The 20145-nt window shown below is 40.3% G+C and overlaps 1 protein-coding gene across 1 annotated transcript in view; it reads left to right on the top strand.

The window, feature by feature from the left end:
• The first annotated feature begins 548 nt into the window (after positions 1-548).
• The window catches only part of LOC135474852 (receptor-transporting protein 4-like), a 62299-nt gene continuing 42702 nt past the window's right edge, over positions 549-20145 (top strand). The window contains exons 1-2 of the mRNA XM_064754477.1: positions 549-706; positions 1167-1338. Of these exons, the coding sequence (XP_064610547.1) occupies positions 1193-1338 (146 nt within the window). The 5' untranslated portion in view covers positions 549-706; positions 1167-1192. The remainder of the gene's footprint in view (positions 707-1166; positions 1339-20145) is intronic.

Raw genomic sequence — 20145 nt, 5'->3', positions numbered from 1 at the left:
CAGAACGCTTTAACCATCGAACCGTGAGACGAGTTCATCTGTCATCCTCCTGTCACTGCATAAAATGAGAAAAGCAGACGATATAGTCGCTTGTCACGTGATTGTTATCAGTCTATTTCAGATGGTCTCCATGTGCCCAGTTACCCACTAGTAGTCCGTCAGCCCTAAGGGCACGCATTACCTATTCCGAGCTTTGGTCTGCACTGGACGAAAGTAATTTCAGTGTGACCACGCGGTTCAGTTCAGGAAGACGCCGTACATGTCCGCATTAGAGCTCGGTTTTACCTGTAGAACTGGCCACCATCGCAAACACGTGGAGGTAACCGCAAGCCGATAGCTGAACAGCGTGTATCAGTTTGGATTTTATTTTAAGCCCGCTCGCATTGCTCGAGCACACTGTATTTCGGACTCAGTGACGAGTGTACACGACTGCCTTATCCCTAACTATCTACCTGAGCAAGGGCCTGAGAATATCAAGGTAGTTCAAGTTAGTTGTCACATTGCAGTTTGTAGGCCTGCATAGCACAGCTGAAGAAGTCGGTCCTCTCCCACCATACTCAGCTGTTCGGAGGGTCCCGGGCCACTGAAGCATACCGACGGGTGACTTTCTCCTTACGCCCTCTCCAGTCTGCAAGGTTTTGGTTTTAAACAAACTTATCTGATCTTAGGCAACACTCGGATTGCGACGAGACTGGCGAAGTTATAGGTAAACCCACTTGCAGTGAAGTGTCATCAGTTTCTTATCTTTAGTGCAGTCCATTTTCAGTGAGTATTCAAAGAAAGTAAGGAAAAATTGGCAGCAGCAAAATTGTGAACTACTCTACAAGACTAGGTCTTGACCACCAAATATTGTTAACATTCTTCGCTGGTACATACGTGGACAGTTCATCATTCCTCTGCCTGCAAAAGTGCTTATTGCAACGTTGCATTGGTGAATTTGCAGTGACGAGATCGGTTGCCCTGCCCCAGAGGTTTCTCGTATTCGGTGTACAGTTCAGTTAGCTGTCAATTGCATCCCGAAAGTGCAGTGTATGAGAACAAGCTACTGTCTACAACTTTAAGTCTTGCTCACTCTTTGGCAAATTGAATTAAACACAAGGCTTCAGGTGACCAAAACGGGAAACTTTTTCAAAGCCTCCACTTTTTTTTTACTTGACTGAATTTAGTGGCCCGATTTGAACATTTGGCAAGAATGAAGCTGGAGCCAGTTGTTATCGAGACAGAGTCATCTCAACCTGTGAAGAAACAAGTGGTCAGCTATGTGGCGAACGGAGTGGTGCCAACAGGAGTCGTGCCCACAACTGTGACGATGCCGGCACCAGTGTCACCGTCCACATCGTAAGTACCCTGCTTTGCCCATATCTGCATTGCATTTTCATGTAAAGGATGTCTGCTATGTTTACCGTTATAGCAGTGTGAGTGCAAACATTGTCTGGAATATTTGTGTGCCTGGAAACATTGTCGGAAATATATGTGTGAGTGCAGACATTGTCTGTTATATATGTGTGAGTGTGAACGTTGTTTGTTACACGCGTGAGTAAACATTGTTTATTATACGTGGGAGTGTGGACATTGTTTGTTATACATATCGTTGTGTACACAACGCTGTTTTACGTCTGGCAATCTTTGTAATACGCACACATATCTAAGTCAACGAATGTTCCCATCCGTTATAGTACAAACATATCTTTTTCAAAATATTTTCTCTTCTACTGCGAGTTAAATAGAAGTAGTTAGTATCCCTTGGTGAATCTGTGGCTGAATTGCTCCTAAAGAAAAACTGCAGTGTATCAGACTATCTCAAAAATACGAATGTGTCGCTAGGTACTCTGTGAAACCTTACCTGTATCTGTCAGAATCGAGTGCATACTCTGGAAAAGAAAGTACTCTGTATAGTCAAAAGTTCGAAGCATTTGCTTATTCCGTTGATGTACAAACTGAACTGGCGACCAGAAGAGGCCTCATTATAAAGAGAGCCATTCTCTCACACATGATGAACCTTAACCTTGGGGTTTTCTACACCATCGCAGCACGGAGAAGTTCTTTACCTTACACGTTTGTCTTAGCGTAAATGATGTATTACATTCTTTGATGAAAACAACCTTCCGCTCATATATCGTGCTGTTCATGGCGAAATGCTGTCTTGAACAAGGCAATTATAAAAAGTTTAAACTACAAACCTGGCAAATCTTGATGTGAGCTTTATTTGTGAGAGCGCTGTTCACATGATCACTACATTACGTTCCTTTACGTTAGTGAACAGCGAAGCCCTATTTAATCGTGACATGAACCGTGCGCATCAGTTTATACGTTTGCTATCACGAATTTTATTGTATCTCTGTCTATTGTTTACGTATAAAGTCCAATACCGTGGCTACTCATTCTTGCTTGCGTTTTACCTGCTCTCGTGCCCAATGCCATTGATCTTGTGACCTTGATTTCTACAGTTAAGTAAGACTATCTTTGGGCAGTGATGATACGATCCTGCTGACTTGGATTTTGCATTTTATTACCGTAACCATGTGTTCTAATATCACTGGTATTGGTTGCGTGGAACATCCAATTTGAATACACCAACTTTTCTCGTCTTCAAATTATGTATGCAATATCTGTTGTCTAGTTTTTGTAACGTAATCTATTTTCTGTATAATATTGTAATACATCGAATCTGTGATTTAGTGAGAAATGCAATAGCTTGGACTCCTTCATATGTTGCGATACTGTTAGCCTAATATACACTTACAAATATAACCAGCCAAACCCTGGTATATTAAATGGAACATGGGCAGCTAAACAGGTCATTAATGAGGCCTTATCTGTGGTGACACAGGTTTTCCGTACTACTAGGCAAATGTAAGTGATAAACTACTCGAATATAATAAATTTGCGCTGTTTCTGGACAATATGGCGGCATGCAGACAGCGAGGTGTGTAGTCTGTAGTATTCACCTGCTCTTGCATTTTATCGACGTTCCATGAAATATTCAGTTTATGAAATGCACGACGTACGCACAGCGTACGGTCGTACCCAGCCATTAGATGACAGGCTGTGGAGAGTGAGCTGTGCTTGAAGTATACTGATAGCCGTAGGCTGTATATCAAAGATAAAAGCCCTAATTCAGCTTAACTTCTCTCTTCTCCCATGATATAAACGTTGTATGTTAACAATGACACGGTTCACAGCTACCGGCGTCGGTTTGACGTCAGTGGATCACATCGGTCACGTGAACTCCACAATAGAAAGTGTTACGGCCAACTGACCGCGTTAACAAAGGAGTAAAACATACAGACCATGTCAGCTGGCTATGCCCATAGACACGCGCGTAAGACTCAAGTATGCAGCGTAAATAAACGTTAATACCCTTGACTACATACGTTCAGTATTATTTTTACCAGATATCAATTTAAACATTTTTATTCTCAATTTGGCACTGAAAATGAAATATCTCCTACGCCAGATGTCGACTTAACTTTGCAGCTGTGCGTATCTTGATAAACCAAGGTGAAGTAAGTGCTCCAGATGCATTCTGTAGATGGGTGACGAATTAAATTAAGACTGCATTGTATTTATACGTTGATGTACACTAAAATATGGCAATGAAAATCAGCTAAGCACATTTTCAGCATTCAGTTTTCCTAGTAAGACGAACGTCTGTTATGGTCTTACATGAGAAGTATATCTATTTCGACTGACTATAATAATTTAATATATCTAGCGACAATCCTCGGAACTAGCTGATAACGGGTCTCAGTGAGTACTGTAAAACGTGTTACAAAGTCGTTGGAGCGTGCTCGTTATGGTCGCATGCCGTTCCACGCTAACACAGTATCACGGGCAATACGAGGCCCATTACTTCAGCTGATCTCGGTTGCTTTGTATTACAACAAACGCACTAAATGTTAGCAACAAAACGATGTGTCTAATAAGACTGCATGGAGACGACATGGTCTATTGGTTTAATGGTGTAACTCTCAGTCTGCCATGACATTTCCAGCGGCGTGGTTTACCGGAGTAAGAAGCTACAAGATTCAGTCTAGAGGACAATATACGTCCCATGCTGAATAATCATGCTATAGACTTTGTAAGTATAATTAGACGTATAATAGGCCTACAGGATTGAGATTATAAGCAGAAAATCGACGACAGCGTGATCGTTGGTAAGTGGTCACACGTAACGGGTGAAGAGGTACAGCATAGAGACTAAACCCAGAGCAGCGACGACAGTGTGATAGTTGGCAAATGGTTACACGTAACCGGTGAAGGCGTACTACATAGAGAGTATAACCAGAGCAGCGACGACAGTGTGATAGTTGGCAAATGGTTACACGTAACCGGTGAAGGCGTACTACATAGAGAGTATAACCAGAGCAGCGACGACAGTGTGATAGTTGGCAAATGGTCACACGTAATTAGTGGAATACGGCCTATTGTCAATTTACCTTAGTTAAGGCTTTATTCTAATAGTCCATGTAAATGCTTAATAGTAGCAATTTACAAGACCCTATCACCACGGCAAGGGGAGGTATTACAAATTTCATCACGTTCTGTTATCTATGTAACCAAAGCGGACAAGATGTAGTGGATACTGGAGGCTGCACATAACGCTTTTTCTTACTTTACATAACTGTATATACTGCTGGATGTTAATAATGAGAACATCAATTCAAAGTCAAATGTATCAAACTGTAGGAAGGACATTGTTGTCAAGATTAACAGATATTGGTGTAAGGCCATCTGAGCCATTCTAACCTAGTATTGGTACGAAAAACAAATTGGTCGGAAAGCTAATATTTGGCGTTTGCACCTACAGGCTCATTCATCATTACCTTGTGTTTATCTATATTTATGCTGAAATCCAAATATAAAGTCCGGACAATTTCGCCATTCAAGAGCGGGTTAAGTCCTTTATTTGTTGACATCTGTTCATACGAAAACCTAACCACAAGCACTGGTAAACATCATAGGTAAACAATACGTGATTTTCTCGTGTTTTTGAAGGTGCTCTCTGGAGATCTCAGAGCAACAAAACAGCATAATTGTTGTGGGCATAGCAGATGTAAAAGAGTGGTGTTATTTCGTCGTGACATGAGAGTTTATCTACTCAGCTTCGCCTTTAGTTCAGCTTAAGATCCGTCTAGTGTGTTAATTCAAGAAATAGCGAGCTATTCAGAATTTAGGGATAACACGTCCTGGGGCTGTGAATTAAGTTTAACCCTGTAGCAGACGTGTCAAATCTGTTACGTTATTCCATGCCAATATCGTTACTGCGTGCTCCTACACTGAGTAAGGCCTGTAGGGTAAGGATCTCGGTGCCATGTAGTAGATTAATACGCTTGTGAATGCGCCGTCAGGATGTAGATCCTTCCGCGAGATAAGGCTAACGATCTCTAATAAGCCTGTTTAATAACAGAAGTTATCTTCACCACTTTGTCATTGCGTTGATAAATGTTTCTGCCAGATTAGAGAGCTTCCACGTAACTATTGTTAGGCTAACTTGCATAAAATTAAATGCAAAGCTGCACGCGCAAAGATGAGTGAACAAAACATATTGTTGTATTACCATAACATTGTCTTGCACAGAATGCGATGTATCTCGATGGGATTTTCTTAAAGATAAATCATATGTATTTGTGACAGTTGGATGGATTATATTAAGGTATTTTATAAATAAATGTCAGTTAGCCGTGTTTGTCAGACTGGGTCGAGATGTCTATGCCTAATTCAGTGAACAAATCGCCGATTGGCCGTTTCTTGACTCGACCAAATTTGCATGTTCCGGCCAGCCATTTGACAAAAAAAAAATCAACCCAAAATAGAAATTGTTTTACACCACTCAAGTTTTCTGTCACACTGCCGCAGGTATTTATTCTGGGTCAGGATGCGGTGCCTTGTTACAGGCTATATCTCACACACGTGCACTGGAGCATTATGACTAAATGATACACATCGCTTTAACATAGAGTGATATCGTCATAATACGTCACTTAGTGACGTCAACAAAACGCCGACCTATTTCACGCTCGTGTTACACTGCGTCACAGGGGTCAATTCACGGAAGAACGCGGTGTTTCTAGCCCTGTATATATATGGACTATATACCTGTCAAGCAGCTGAGTTGAACTAAGAACACCACGTTAAACGTACTACTCATATATTTGTGTAAACATGCTTGTTATGTTCACACCCGAAACCTTGTATTATTCCCACGATCTGCAGGGCGACCTCAGCTCAGCTTATGCTGTCCACATGTCCAAGTATCAGATACCGATAAGCTCCACGGATATGTCATACAAATTTCTATATCACGTGACATATTGGAAAAGCCTGTCTGCTTATAAGGAATTACGGGAATGATGAAACTTTAATCCGTGGATGAAACATGTGGAAATCTTGATTTAATTCAAATATTTCAATGAAACTGGTATAATAGGGGAGTTTCGAGTTCGAATTCTTTTAAACTACGGTGAACTAAGGGACTACAAATCCTGCTGTGTCATGTGACCTGCTAAAATTGTTAGGCGACTATTGCGGGATCACATTTACATGGGCATCTGCAAAAAGTTTCGCCATAAGCTGATTAGAGTAGACACACAGTAGCGAAACACGAGGAGCTGAACATTTGTGAACATGAAAATTTTCTCAAGGAGAGTTGTGTCATTTGTGCCTCTTGAACAGAATGAGACAAGTAATCGATAAATTAATGTCCACAAAAGTTGCCTATCATTTTTCACAAGTCACATGATACTGTAAGATTTCTCTTATCAAAAGAGTGGGAATTCGAACTCCTGTATTATAAATTCATCACCCCTGTCAGAAAATATTTTTCAGACATTTGCAACTTGATAATTAATCCTTTATACCTCGTTACTATTTGTTGAAAAAGTTTCATCTCTTCCTTTTTGCTTGCGGTGGTCTCAGATTTACCAGATTTGCCTGAAGTTTTAATTCACAACTTGCACTATAGCATATCTTATTATGCTTGGTCGAATAAGCAGTCCAAAGTTTGCAACTCATTACAACGTATAGGAACGTAATTATTTGTACAGGTTTAGTTATGGTAGGTCCTAAATACAAGATTCTAAAAAACAAACTTCATCCTTTTAGTTATTTTTAGGTATAATTTAAATTATACAGTGTGGAGAGACGTAGATTAATAACGTATACCTATATATACGTGCCGAATATAAATGGAAATTACTTCAGACATTACTATCATCTGACGCCAGGTCGACGCGATGTTTTCATTCTATTTTCTCCTGAAAGTAATGTATAAGAAAATTTGTTGCTTGTGATTTGGTGAGTGTAAACAACGTTTGCGGTTTTGGCGGGATCTCGTTAGCCCGATGACTGGACGGTTACACAGTACCCAGGCTAGTTATATTGTGATGAATGCCTCGGTATTGTGAAGCCAAGTAAATACGCGGGTGTACTGAGTACAAAACAAGAGAAAAGTTACATCAGCATTTCTGACATAACGCCTATGTGTTGAGCTTTGCCTGAGAACATCACAAAAATGAAAGAAATGTCAAATCACTAAAGAATATGGTCCCAATTTTAACAGAATTTCTTTTGCGATGTATAGCATTACTCGCCTCGGTGTTATGTTTAATGGGCGGACAGAGAAAAAGGCCTACGTCGTATTTTTATACAATTCATCATTTGTGATTCCAACATAATATGGATTAAACTTATAAGGCCAGACGGAGGAACCAAACGGAACGGGTGGTTGTTTTCCGACAATGTCCTAGTTAAATTTCTTCATTACATATAAAATAACTTTCATTTACTTTATTGCCTTTGACCATGGAATGTTTTTTAAACCATCGGTGAATTCACACCGCCATATTGTTAATTTCTTTAGCAGACGACAGCTGCGCGTCAGTGACGAACAAATAACTTTCCTTAGCCGGGTCAGCGAAAAATGTCAGACAATAAAAAATACTCTCTGTGTGATTCGTTGTACTCATTGGAAGTCCAAGAATGCCATTCCAGGTACAATAACAGCACTTTCTTTGACTACTCAGTAAGTATCACGAGGTAAAGGCTATAAGTGGCCATCAGACTGTCAGAGTACGACCACCGCTTGGCAGGGGCACCTCTCTCGACACTACACGTCTCGGCCACTTGACATTGTGATAAGAAGGCATATGAGTTTGCTCTGTCTGATAGTTCTACAGTGAGTTCCCTCCAGTTTACATGCGGTTTATTCAACAGTTAAAGAGACTTTAAAAGATAATGGGGTCAAACGCTGAGCCTTAACAATTGTTCATAAACTGATATATAGGTCCAATTTCCAAGGACGTTGAAGTAGGGTATATTCTATAGCAGTGTAGAGATACGCACGTAAACTTGTTTTTTTTTTCTAAGTAAATCTTAAACTTTAAACATTCTTGAACAGAAAAGGCATGATTGCCTAAGATTAGCGGTCACGACGCCAAGGCAAAGTTCATCCTTGCGTTGAGAAACCAAATCGTTGTATACCGATCAACTGCGGAACCAAAATTTTACTGAGTCGATAACTTGCGCAACCAAACATGCATGCCCCGTGGAACCAAAGTTACACTTCGTCGACCAAATGCAGAACCAAAATCATGTAGATTAGAGTATCGGCCAGGTGTCCCAGTGAGATGCATGTATGTGCCTATCAAATGCACAGAACCAGAAATGCCCTTTTCAGTTGTGAAACAAAATCTGTAATGCGCCGATCAAGTGAGGCACTGTAATGTCATAGTGCGCTGAAAAATTTTGTGCGACACCAGTGTCGCAGTTCGCCCTCAGCTGCATTGCATGTGCCTGTCAGGAAAAACTGTAGTACCCCTATTAAGCGCAACAGTTTATGGTTGGTTTGGTTTGTGTTTGGAGAACAGACAGGAATGCCTTCTTGGGTTTTGGTAGGAATACAGAGGTCAGAAAGGTCACACAGATTATTAGGTTTCCATTGAGAATTCATCTGAGAGAATTCCAAGAAAAACGATTGTGTCAAAAAGTGATATATTCCGTAACATATGGAAATCGCATATTTCATTGCATAAACGACCTTGTTGGCCCTTTTGCATTCTTTTAATGACAACAGGTAAACTGACCATGATTCTGTAAGTTCATTTAAGTTAAAAACCATATATACGTATTCCACGGTGTCATAAAAAAGTAAGAAAACTGCACGAACAAGAGTAATTAAGAGAGTTAAATAATTATGAGATCTAAAAACATTCCAGTCAAGTGAACATCGATCAAGAAGGCTGATGCCATGTAGCTTCATCAGGGTGTCAAAAATTTATTGGGTTGTGAAATCTGTTGTTTTCATAAGTTCCCTGTCTATTTTTACTTCTGCGGTCGCTTTGAGTTCAAGGCCAGCTCATACTCTCCGGCAGTACGTGAGAAAGCCTTCCAGCAACCTGCGAATAGACGTGGGTTTCTCTCTGGGCCTGCCCGGTTTCCTCCCACAATTATACCGTCGTATAAGTGAAATATTCTTGAGTACGTCGTAAAACACCAATCAAATAAGTAAATAAATCTATTTTTAGTTCAGCCCTGGTGATTTTCATTAAACATATATAGGACATTTCAAACTGTATTTAAATGATAAGTTTGGACCTTTTTTATTTGTGTTCGGCTGCGAACTCGAGGACTTTTCATTTGCATAATGGCAGATAGGGTTATATTTTGAGAAAACTGCAGAGCCCAAATCAACCTACTCATCACCAGATAACTAACAAACGTCCTAACTTCAAATCACAGCTGATGCAGCGAGAGCTGGATTTGAACTCGCTACCTTATCGGCCAGTTGCTTGACGGTTTCAGGCACTTAAACCGTCTGAGCAAGCCAGGATCTTTAATATACATTTGGAACCTATATGTTCAACACAGTAAGTCAACCATGACAACGACATTAACACATTAAGACCCTATACATGCAACAAAGTGAAGCAAAAACAAGGTCACCACGAAAGTATGAACAACTAGTATATTTGACCGTGGGTGATAACATTTTGTCTTATAAGCACAGTGCAGAATGATGAATAAAGTTTCCTAAGGTTTCTTATCAATTTTGTACCTAGCTTGTAGGGTTTTGGATGTGTTCTATTTATTTATTCATTTGACTGGGTTTTACGCCGTACTCAGGGAGTATTTCACTTCTACGACGGCGGCCAGCATTATTGTGGGAGGAAACCTGGCAGAGCCCGGGGGAAACCCAGGACCATCCGCAGGCTGTTTCCACACCTTCCCAGGTACGGCCGGAGAGGAAGTCAACTAGACTTGAACTCACAAAGACTGCAGTGGTGAGAGGCTCTTAGGTGATTACGCTGCGCTAGCGTGCTAATCAACTGAGCCACGGTGCCTCTGGATGTGTTCTATGAAAATGCATTAAAAATAAGCTCATAAAAACTGTTCCAACACGAGTTTATCTGTAAATTTTGCACTCTTGGAAAGTATGTACATCGTATACATGCCCCGTTCCAATTGTATCCACTGTGGATTACATTTGATTAAGTTTAACTTATATGTTTTATTGAAGCCTTATTTCGTCAAAAACGGATGTTATACTTTCTGGGAAATTCCACCCTTGGTCACTTACCTGTCGACAAGCCTCTTGTCGTCAAACTGCATCCAAATCACTGGAAACTGGGTTCAAACGCTCGAGCTTATTCTTTGTAGGCATAGAGCGTAATGATGTAGCCAACCATGAAGGTCATCCAATCAGATGTCTTTAACGTCGTTAATACGGGAAAGGTTATTCTTGGAGCATAGGGTTTGTGGATTCTTGTCAGATTAGTTGGTTGGTTGTTTGGTATTTCATTGATTAATTAATTGATTTTTTAAGGATTGATTAATCCTGGGTATATAGTGCACCAATGTTATCCCCAAGGACAGCGGAACGCAACCCATTGGGTTTGTAATGACTCATTTACCAGCCCGGTCAAACAACTGCCCTTGTCAACCCGATCTCAATTACGTAAGAGTCTCAAATCGCGGATAACATGCAGTCACGTGTAGCTACTTCTACCCATTAACTCGCCTGTCTTTCTTTCCGCGAACCTTTATGCACTTTGCATTAAATCATTCCAGTACAGTAGACAGTTTCGTTTCTTCTTCTAACTGCGGTTTCTACGCAGTATGTGCTTATGTGTATCTTCTGGCCAAGATTGACGGGCATGTCTAGTTCTCCCAGCACATCGCCAGAGGGCTCTGCTGAGGTCTCTTTTTGTGCCATGATCATTAATTTTCAGTCTAGATTGATGCATAGTTAGGCCTGGTTAAAATTCGCTGAGCGTAGAAAGTCCCATAATAGTTCAACCTTTGGCCTTTAGTGTTTTTAAGTCACAAAACAGGCAAGATTCAAGTACAACTCAGACAGTTGAGTTCATGTGATGGCGTTTGTATGCAACGACCTCGGATTTATCATAACTCGCTCTTAATGTATACGTGGGGCCCTGGTGAAAATAAGTGGACAATCAGCGCCGTCTAACGTTCCCATAAAATGACGTGCAAATGCAAGGGCCTGCAACACATGTGGGGAGGTTTGTCAGGGTCTTGCCCAAGGTCGGTGGTTTACCCCGAGCAGTAATTTTTCTACAGTATTTTACTGACATTAATTCACAGACGTATTCCCCCCAGCTCTCACTGTTTGGAACATTAAGCGGCCGACGACGCCCGTTGTACAAATACAATGTGCACGTTTAACTATCCCACGTGGAAGTTTGTCAGTAACTTGCCACAGGTCGGTGGGTTACCGCTGGCACTCTGCTTCCTCCACCAAGAAAGAAAACGCCCTAAAATCTTTAATACGTTATCTCCATGACTTTATTTGGCAACCTGTATATGGTCGTGTATTTTTTTGGTCCTGGGAATATTTCATTTAACTATCTATGCTTCGTATACCAGCCGTCAACCAATAAGACTGTTATAGGCCAATAACTGATATTCTATGCTATACTACTACACAGTTACTGATTAGAAAGGTTCTCAACGAATTGATTAGTGCAGTGTACTGGCGGTCATTACGTCCATTATCCATACGCAAGCACTTATTACTTCCATTAATAAACAGCGTGACAAGTCTGTACAACACACATGGCATTAGTTCGTCAGCAACTTGCCAAAGGTCGGAGGTTTACCCCCAAGCACACTGGTTTCCTCTGCCGTGAAATTGATCTCCATCGTAGGTATATTTAAATGAAAAATTACTGATTTATGGCGTTAAACAATTAACAATCAGTCAAACAATGAACAATCGGTTAAGAGCATATTTCATGTGGGATATACATTCAGACCATTACAACAAGGATGAATACAGTCGCAAAAGGAATTCCGGAAGAGAGAGATTCGTGAAAATATTTATTTACGCTGCACTCAAGAATATTTCACTTATACGTCGGCGATGGTTGGCGGGAAAAGGACAGGACCCAGGGGAAATCCACGACCTACGTAACACCATAAATCTTACTGCTCTATATTGTACATTCCAATGACCCACTTTTTGCAACTAGGTTAATCTGTGAATTGAACTTAATGAAATTGCAGGTTAATTAGTGAGCCAGCCTTGGGCAATAGGACACTTAAGTACAGCCATGTCTGTTTTAAATCGCTGTTTGAAAATTTTAAAAAATAATTTAGCCGTTTGAGCACGTTGTGCTATCGCTGATAAGCAGGCCTTAATTACCTCATTTCCGAGGTCTGTACTTGTTACCAATCGCTTATAATACATGTACTTGGTGATAGGGTGTATGTACAAAATGTATTGCATCGCCTTCGTCCGGCTTTGTATGCTATCATAACGGCGCAATAATAATCGGCAGACAAAACATCTTATTGAACTTTTTTTCTGAGAATTGAAAACTTTTCTCTCATGTATATGTTAAACCTGTGCTTCTAACATTCGTAGAACATGGACGGGGTGGTCTAAATCAACTGGATTTCCGCTGTAGGGTATCTCCAGAGAGGGTGGGGATTGGAGCTAGATTTCTCCTCGTTGTGAACCTTTTTTGCCTTACTGGCGTTGTTCATGCAGGTTAAAGCTAATCGCTACGCCGACAGAGAAATAATGTACCATTCATATTGCATCTTTCTCAAATATATCCCAGCACGCAAACAATCTAGAATACAATGGTATATGCAAATAATTTAATTCAAGAAGCAATACTCGTGTTGTCCTAACTAAGCATCCATATGTCGTGGTATTCCATGCCTTTTCGCGCATGCTTTCTTGAGTCACTGCTGTTGTTAAGCAACAGTCAAATAAATAAATCTTGAGTGAACGCATATGTTCCACAACCATGTATGTATATGCGACTGTGAATGAGTTAAATGCGTTTTACGCGAGTTTATTCTGTAGACATATATCTGGTTAATGGGATGGAAACATTGATCGGGTATACATGTACTTTGTCCGTACATTCAAGCTGTCCTTTCCGCTCAGTGCTTCATTTATAGGCACATGGCCATGATTGCTGTGTTTGCTGAGTTCCTGTGAGGCAGCATGCTGAATAAATATAGTGCCAGTGGAGACGTACGCTACAAACCTACACGTCGAAACAGACCACAGATTAGCCGTCAAAAAAAGGACGTTCCAGGTCAATAATCGTAACGACAGTGCCCAAAACAACGTCTAAAACAAACCACCAAAGAACCAAGAAAGTATAGAAAGTATGCAAAGACACACTGACATGAGATGACAGAAATAGTAATGAAAGCTACGTTAAAACTGGAGAACACGTACAAACAAATGATATTTTGTGTAGAAACCATACCAAGGGTTTAACAGGCCTTAATAAACTAACGGAATGTTGTACATGTATTGTTACATGGCTATTAGGTGTCTATAAATGTCAAAATTCTTAAAATAACTCATTGCTCTCGATTATAAGGAACCATACAACTTCTTGAAAGAAAAAAACAGAGCAAACCGAACCAGACGCGATGAGATGTCATTGTTCTCCAGTGTTACCCATTTTGCCCTCTATCCAGCCTGAATGACGATTGAAGTTCGAAATTAACAATAAGTTTTCTTAATAGCCCGCAATTGTCCTCGGGGCATTTTGAAAAACGCACGCCTTTGAGTTGGTTAACAGGTATATGTGGTCGTTGTAGAGAAGATGAGCAAAGGGCATCCAGTCTGGGTCACCTTCAGCAGGCGTTCACAGGGTTAAACGTTTCAGAACAAACTTTGTGTCACCTCTTCATAGCGTTCAGACGCAATGCCTGCGAAGCACTAGATACACATCTGATACATCATTAACTTTCCATGCCGTTCCCCGCTAACAGCTCAGCTAGCCGGTTTTCCTGCCACCTATTGTGTGAATGACAAAGCCTTAATTGTTAAGAACTAGCCAATCAGACGTATATAGACAACTGAATATAAACGGTATTTAATCATCGCTATCAGATTAGTGCCACAGTTATTAATCGTATCTGGACAAATCGAACGTTAATAGCTTGATAAATATATGGAAGAATACACATCTGCATGATTACAACATAATTACTTGTGGTGTAATCCCTAACCTTTGTTCAATTACACTCATAAATCCGCAGTGGTTGCCATGGAAATGGATCGGTTATATTTCAGCCAAATATTTTCCTAGTGCATCTGTGGGAATACAAACGCAGAAGAATAGCTTTTATCGTCCTTATAGCTTTTATCCAGATTTTTTTCGAACATGTGTAACTTACGAGAATGTAAAATTTACGTATCATTATGTTAATTTTGTACATTCACTTGATTTACAACATGTAATACCAAGCCTATCTATCCAGTGAAAAAGCGAAACTGTTACATTGAATTATTGTTTACATAATTATAAATTTATGCAGTTTTGCATCATCTAAAAATTACCAGAACATTCTCATAGTCAACCCTTAGTCATTGATGACCACTTTTCAGGCTGATTCACTACAACTCAGGAACCCAATGCCCATCTTGTGTCTGTAAAGTGAACCTGAAGCTTGAAAATACATGTTAGTGTCCAGTGTGCAAATGGTGGTCGAAGAGTACATAAACTACACGCTATGATGACGGTGTTTAAATTTGTAACCTGTCTTAGAGAGAAACGGAAAGCACAATTTCACAGTAGCGGCATGGAAAACCTTCCACAGAAAGTCCATGTCGTCTTGCACTCAAGTCCCATGTTAAAGCTAGGATGTCAAAAATTTGACAGACAGAGCGACAGACAAACCGACAGACAGAGCCACACACAGACAGAGCCACAGAAAGACAGTACTGTCAATCGACCGACCAAGAGGAAGAATGACCTGGCGACAGAGGGAACAATCGACAGACAGACAAACGGAAAGAGCGAGCAAGCGGCCGGCCGACCAACAGAGCGACAGAGCAACAGAGACAGAGAGACAGAGCAACAGGCAGAGCGACAGGCAGAGTGACCGACCAAGCGACTTTTAGAGCTCCTTGTATAATTTATACATCAAATATTAATCATTTCTCCAACAATATACTTATTTTGTATAGCATTTTAAACTATAATCAGTGTCAATGCTAAACAATAAATCTTCCACCATAAAGTGTCTGTCGAGTCACCGACGGTGGCATTTGTACATGTGACCTCGCCAGTATGCCAGTATGACATCCCCTAGCAGGGTTGCCCGGTTTCAGTGTTAAGCATATAAACATATTGATGTCGTTATTCTGAATACCAGTAGTTTCAAACATCTGCTATAATACTTCGCGAAAATCTCATTGACCAGTTTCTAACATGGCCGTTTACAACATCAACCCGGCATACATCAACTTTAATTAAACTCAGGCTGTCCAAAAATAGATAACCGTTGTTGACTGAGATTTGAAGCCGACAAAAAATTGAAAATTAAGTGACAACTTGTGGATAAGGAGAAGTGTAGATTTTAGCTTTGTTAGGGAGGGCGCAAAATAACCCCGCTGATACCTGACTGGCTGACGTTATAGATAAGGATATAAAGATGTTGCGGGCGATTTTGTATACTTTTACACATTTATGCATGAATTTTCGAGAGCACATGCAGGTAGACACAATCACAACATATTGTCAGTAAAATTAGGACGAAATTAGGACCTGTTGCCAGCAGACATGATCACGACGTGTTACCGGTAGACACAGTAAAATTAGGACAAAATTACGACCTGCTGCTGGCAGACACAATCTCAACACAATCACTGTTGTCAGTAAAATTAGGACAAACTTAGGAGCTGTTGCCAGCAGACACAATGACGACATGTTGCTAGCAAACAGTATCACGACATGTTGCCAGCAAAACACAATCACGACATGTTGCCAGCAGACATAATCTCAACACAATCACGACATGTTGCCAGCAGACAAAATCTCAACACAATCACAACATGTTGCCAGCAGACAAAATCTCAACACAATCACAACATGTTGCCAGCAGACATAATCTCAACACAATCACAACATGCTGCCAGCAGACAAAATCTCAACACAATCACAACATGTTGCCAGCAGACAAAATCTCAACACAATCACAACATGTTGCCAGCAGACAAAATCTCAACACAATCACAACATGTTGCCAACAGACAAAATCTCAACACAATCACAACATGTTGCCAGCAGACGCAATCTGAACCTGACCGCTTCTGTGGCCTATGATACTTCTGAGGCAGCACTTTGGCCTTGCCACAAGAAGACACAATCACGACATGTTGCCAGCAAACGTAATCTCAACACAATCACAACATGTTGCCAGCAGACAAAATGTCAACACAATCACAACATGTTGCCAGCAGACGCAATCTGAAGCTGACCGCTTCTGTGGCCTATGATACTTCTGAGGCAGCACTTTGGATTTGCCACAAGAAGACATGATCACGACATGTTGCCAGCAAACATAATCACAACACAATCACAACATGTTGCCAGCAGACAAAATCTCAACACAATCACAACATGTTGCCAACAGACAAAATCTCAACACAATCACAACATGTTGCCAGCAGACAAAATCTCAACACAATCACAACATGTTGCCAGCAGACATAATCTCAACACAATCACAACATGTTGCCAACAGACAAAATCTCAACACAATCACAACATGCTGCCAGCAGACAAAATCTCCACACAATCACAACATGTTGCCAGCAGACAAAATCTCAACACAATCACAACATGTTGCCAGCAGACAAAATCTCAACACAATCACAACATGTTGCCAGCAGACAAAATCTCAACACAATCACAACATGTTGCCAGCAGACGCAATCTGAAGCTGACCGCTTCTGTGGCCTATGATACTTCTGAGGCAGCACTTTGGCCCTGCCACAAGAAGACACAGTATATGTGCACACACCTAATGATTCCTCCTCGTCATGTGACTAAAAAAGTGTTAAGTAAAAAGTTAAACCCTAAGCATGCGTACATATATAGACACACCATATAAACATACATATAATCTCAACCTCTGGCCAGTAGACACAATCTCAACACAATCACAACATGTTGCCAGCAGACGCAATCGTGACAAGTTGCCAGCAAACACAATCATGACAAGTCCCCAGCATACACAAGCAGATGATGCCAGCAGACACAACCTCAACACGTTGTCATTTGATACAATCACGACATGTTGCCAGCATACACAATCATGACAAGTTGCCAGCAGACACAATCATGACAAGTTGCCAGCAGACACAATCGTGACAAGTTGCCAGCAGACGCAATCGTGACAAGTTGCCAGCAGACGCAATCGTGACAAGTTGCCAGCATACACAATCATGACAAGTCCCCAGCATACACAAGCAGATGATGCCAGCAGACACAACCTCAACACGTTGTCATTTGATACAATCACGACATGTTGCCAGCAGACACAATCATGACAAGTTGCCAGCATACACAATCATGACAAGTCCCCAGTATACACAAGCAGATGATGCCAGCAGATGATTCACCACAAAATGCAATTGTGATTAGTATTTATCGTTAACTAACAAACATTTTCGTACCACGGTAATAAAAAAGGTAGTAAATTATTGCAAAGGGTAAAATGTATGACATCTTTTTTTTTAAAAAAGTAAAAGCTTTGAAATAAACGTTATACGACAGAGCAGTTTGCGAATCTCTCTTGTTTAGGGAGCGTACTGGATGACTTCTAATGAATGATGTGGCAAATACTGGCATTGCTAAGTTCACATGGACGTTCATGTATACTTTAATCTCAAACTCAAATCGGTACCCATCGGTTCCTTATATAAGCTTATATCGTTCAAGTTTGAAGCCCGTAGTCATCACTACGAAAGCTAAGCCTGCACATCGAGATATAGTACTATACTCAAACAATCCCAGCTCTACTGCATTATACATCTATATGTGACGCGGTGGGCCTGTTAAAGTCAAAGAAAACTAAAACATGAAGTAAGGTTCATCATAAAGACAACTGAAAACAATACGTAAAAATACTTTCATTTATTTTTTTTATATGTTTTTGTGAGTGTTGAAAGGCACTCAAATGTCTGAATACTATGATGGGCTTTATGAGCCATATTGACGATATCTAGGAACTCTGATGTCACATCACCTTTTGCCCTGATGTTCACCAGAAGGAAGGAATTTTTGGGAGTATTATTTCAGTAATCTATGGATAAATCAAGTTATTCCAACATTCAGTGTGGTGATTAGAGATTGATAAAGTTCCAGTGCCGTCAGAGTTCCTGACCTCCGATAGTATGGTCCATAAAGCCCACCTTAGAAGTCAACTGTTTGAGCGCCTTTAACTCTTTGCACTAAAATCTAAAAAAATAAGTGAAAGTATATTTATGCATAGTTTTAAGTGGTCTACTTTATGATGCCTACTTTGATTTTTTCCTACTTACTTGCCTACTTACTTAAAGGCCTTCTCCTTTAAGTTACATGTATAATGACATAGGCCTACATTCAAGGTGTGATATTTGTCAAGAGATAGAATTCACAAAAGCCCTCCCATAACCTCTCGACCGAAAAACCCACTGACACAGTAACACAATAAAATACTATTTGAAATTAGCCATTTCGACATCAAGCGTTCTTTATATAGCCACGATGTGGGCTAAGTCAGTAAAATGATTGCTTAATTTCAGTTCACCGAGGTCCAGACAAACACTTGGAGGATAAACTTAGATGGACATAAATTCTTCAGTGTCCGAGCACGAGAGTGGAATAGATGTCAAACTGACATCTACTTCATGTGAAATTCTGAACGGCGGTCGATCTATTAACCCACCACCGATAGAGTACAGAACTGATTAAGTCTATATATGTGTAGGGTTCAGAAGATTTTGTTCGTTTTCCTACCCTATATGCACATGTGTTATCTTGTACCCATTTTGTTTCCAGTTGTACGTTGTATTTCCTTTGGTCCATTGCCATTTGTTCCATATTATTACCATTGCCTTTTTTCTTTTTTACCATTAACCAATTATATAACCAGCCATCAATTTTATTATCATTTACTTATGCTGTTGCCATTTGCTCATTTGTGCTACGATTAGTCCATATTATATTAATACCAGTTAAGGCGTAATTTCTTACATTTATACTATAAGCCTTCGGTTTTATTGTCATTGACACATGCACGTTGTTGCTAGGTGTGGATCTACGTTACAATTAGTTTCTTACCATTTGCAAATTTTATTACCATTTCTGCACATTATTACCACTGGAGTAAATTACTAACATTTGCTCATTTTGAGAATGAGCATTACTGATAAACAAAATATGGTTACTACAAGTTTGTTTGGAGTATTTCTCAGATTCATTTAATGATAAGACAGTCGTAAGGTCTTTAAATCGGGTTCATATGTTAATTTTCGCATGTTTAATTATTTCGAGAAACTGTGGTTTTAAATTACTATCATGGCCACCATTTCTGATTAACTGTTGTCTTTCTTGCTAACCTCCCAAAAAAACTCACAGATAAAAGAAATGAGAGTTATTTTGAGCCAACGTACAGATAATGAGGTCATGAGTCATAACAGCTGAATTAGCCCACCAGCCAATATTTGCTCTGTAATCCATTGTTTTATAACACGACCAAATGCGTTTCGTAACTTTGTAATACCGTGCACAGAATGACATGCCTTGGCCTCGAATTGACGTTCGAGGAAGTTCATCGGCTGCTTCCTATAAATAACTTTGGTGCGTTCAGACTTAAAAGGCT

The sequence above is a fragment of the Liolophura sinensis genome, chromosome 9, assembly GCF_032854445.1.
Source record: "Liolophura sinensis isolate JHLJ2023 chromosome 9, CUHK_Ljap_v2, whole genome shotgun sequence".
NCBI classification, from domain to species: domain Eukaryota; kingdom Metazoa; phylum Mollusca; class Polyplacophora; order Chitonida; family Chitonidae; genus Liolophura; species Liolophura sinensis.
The sequence above is the reverse complement of the archived record's forward strand: the minus strand, read 5'-3'. Positions and strand labels throughout refer to the sequence as shown.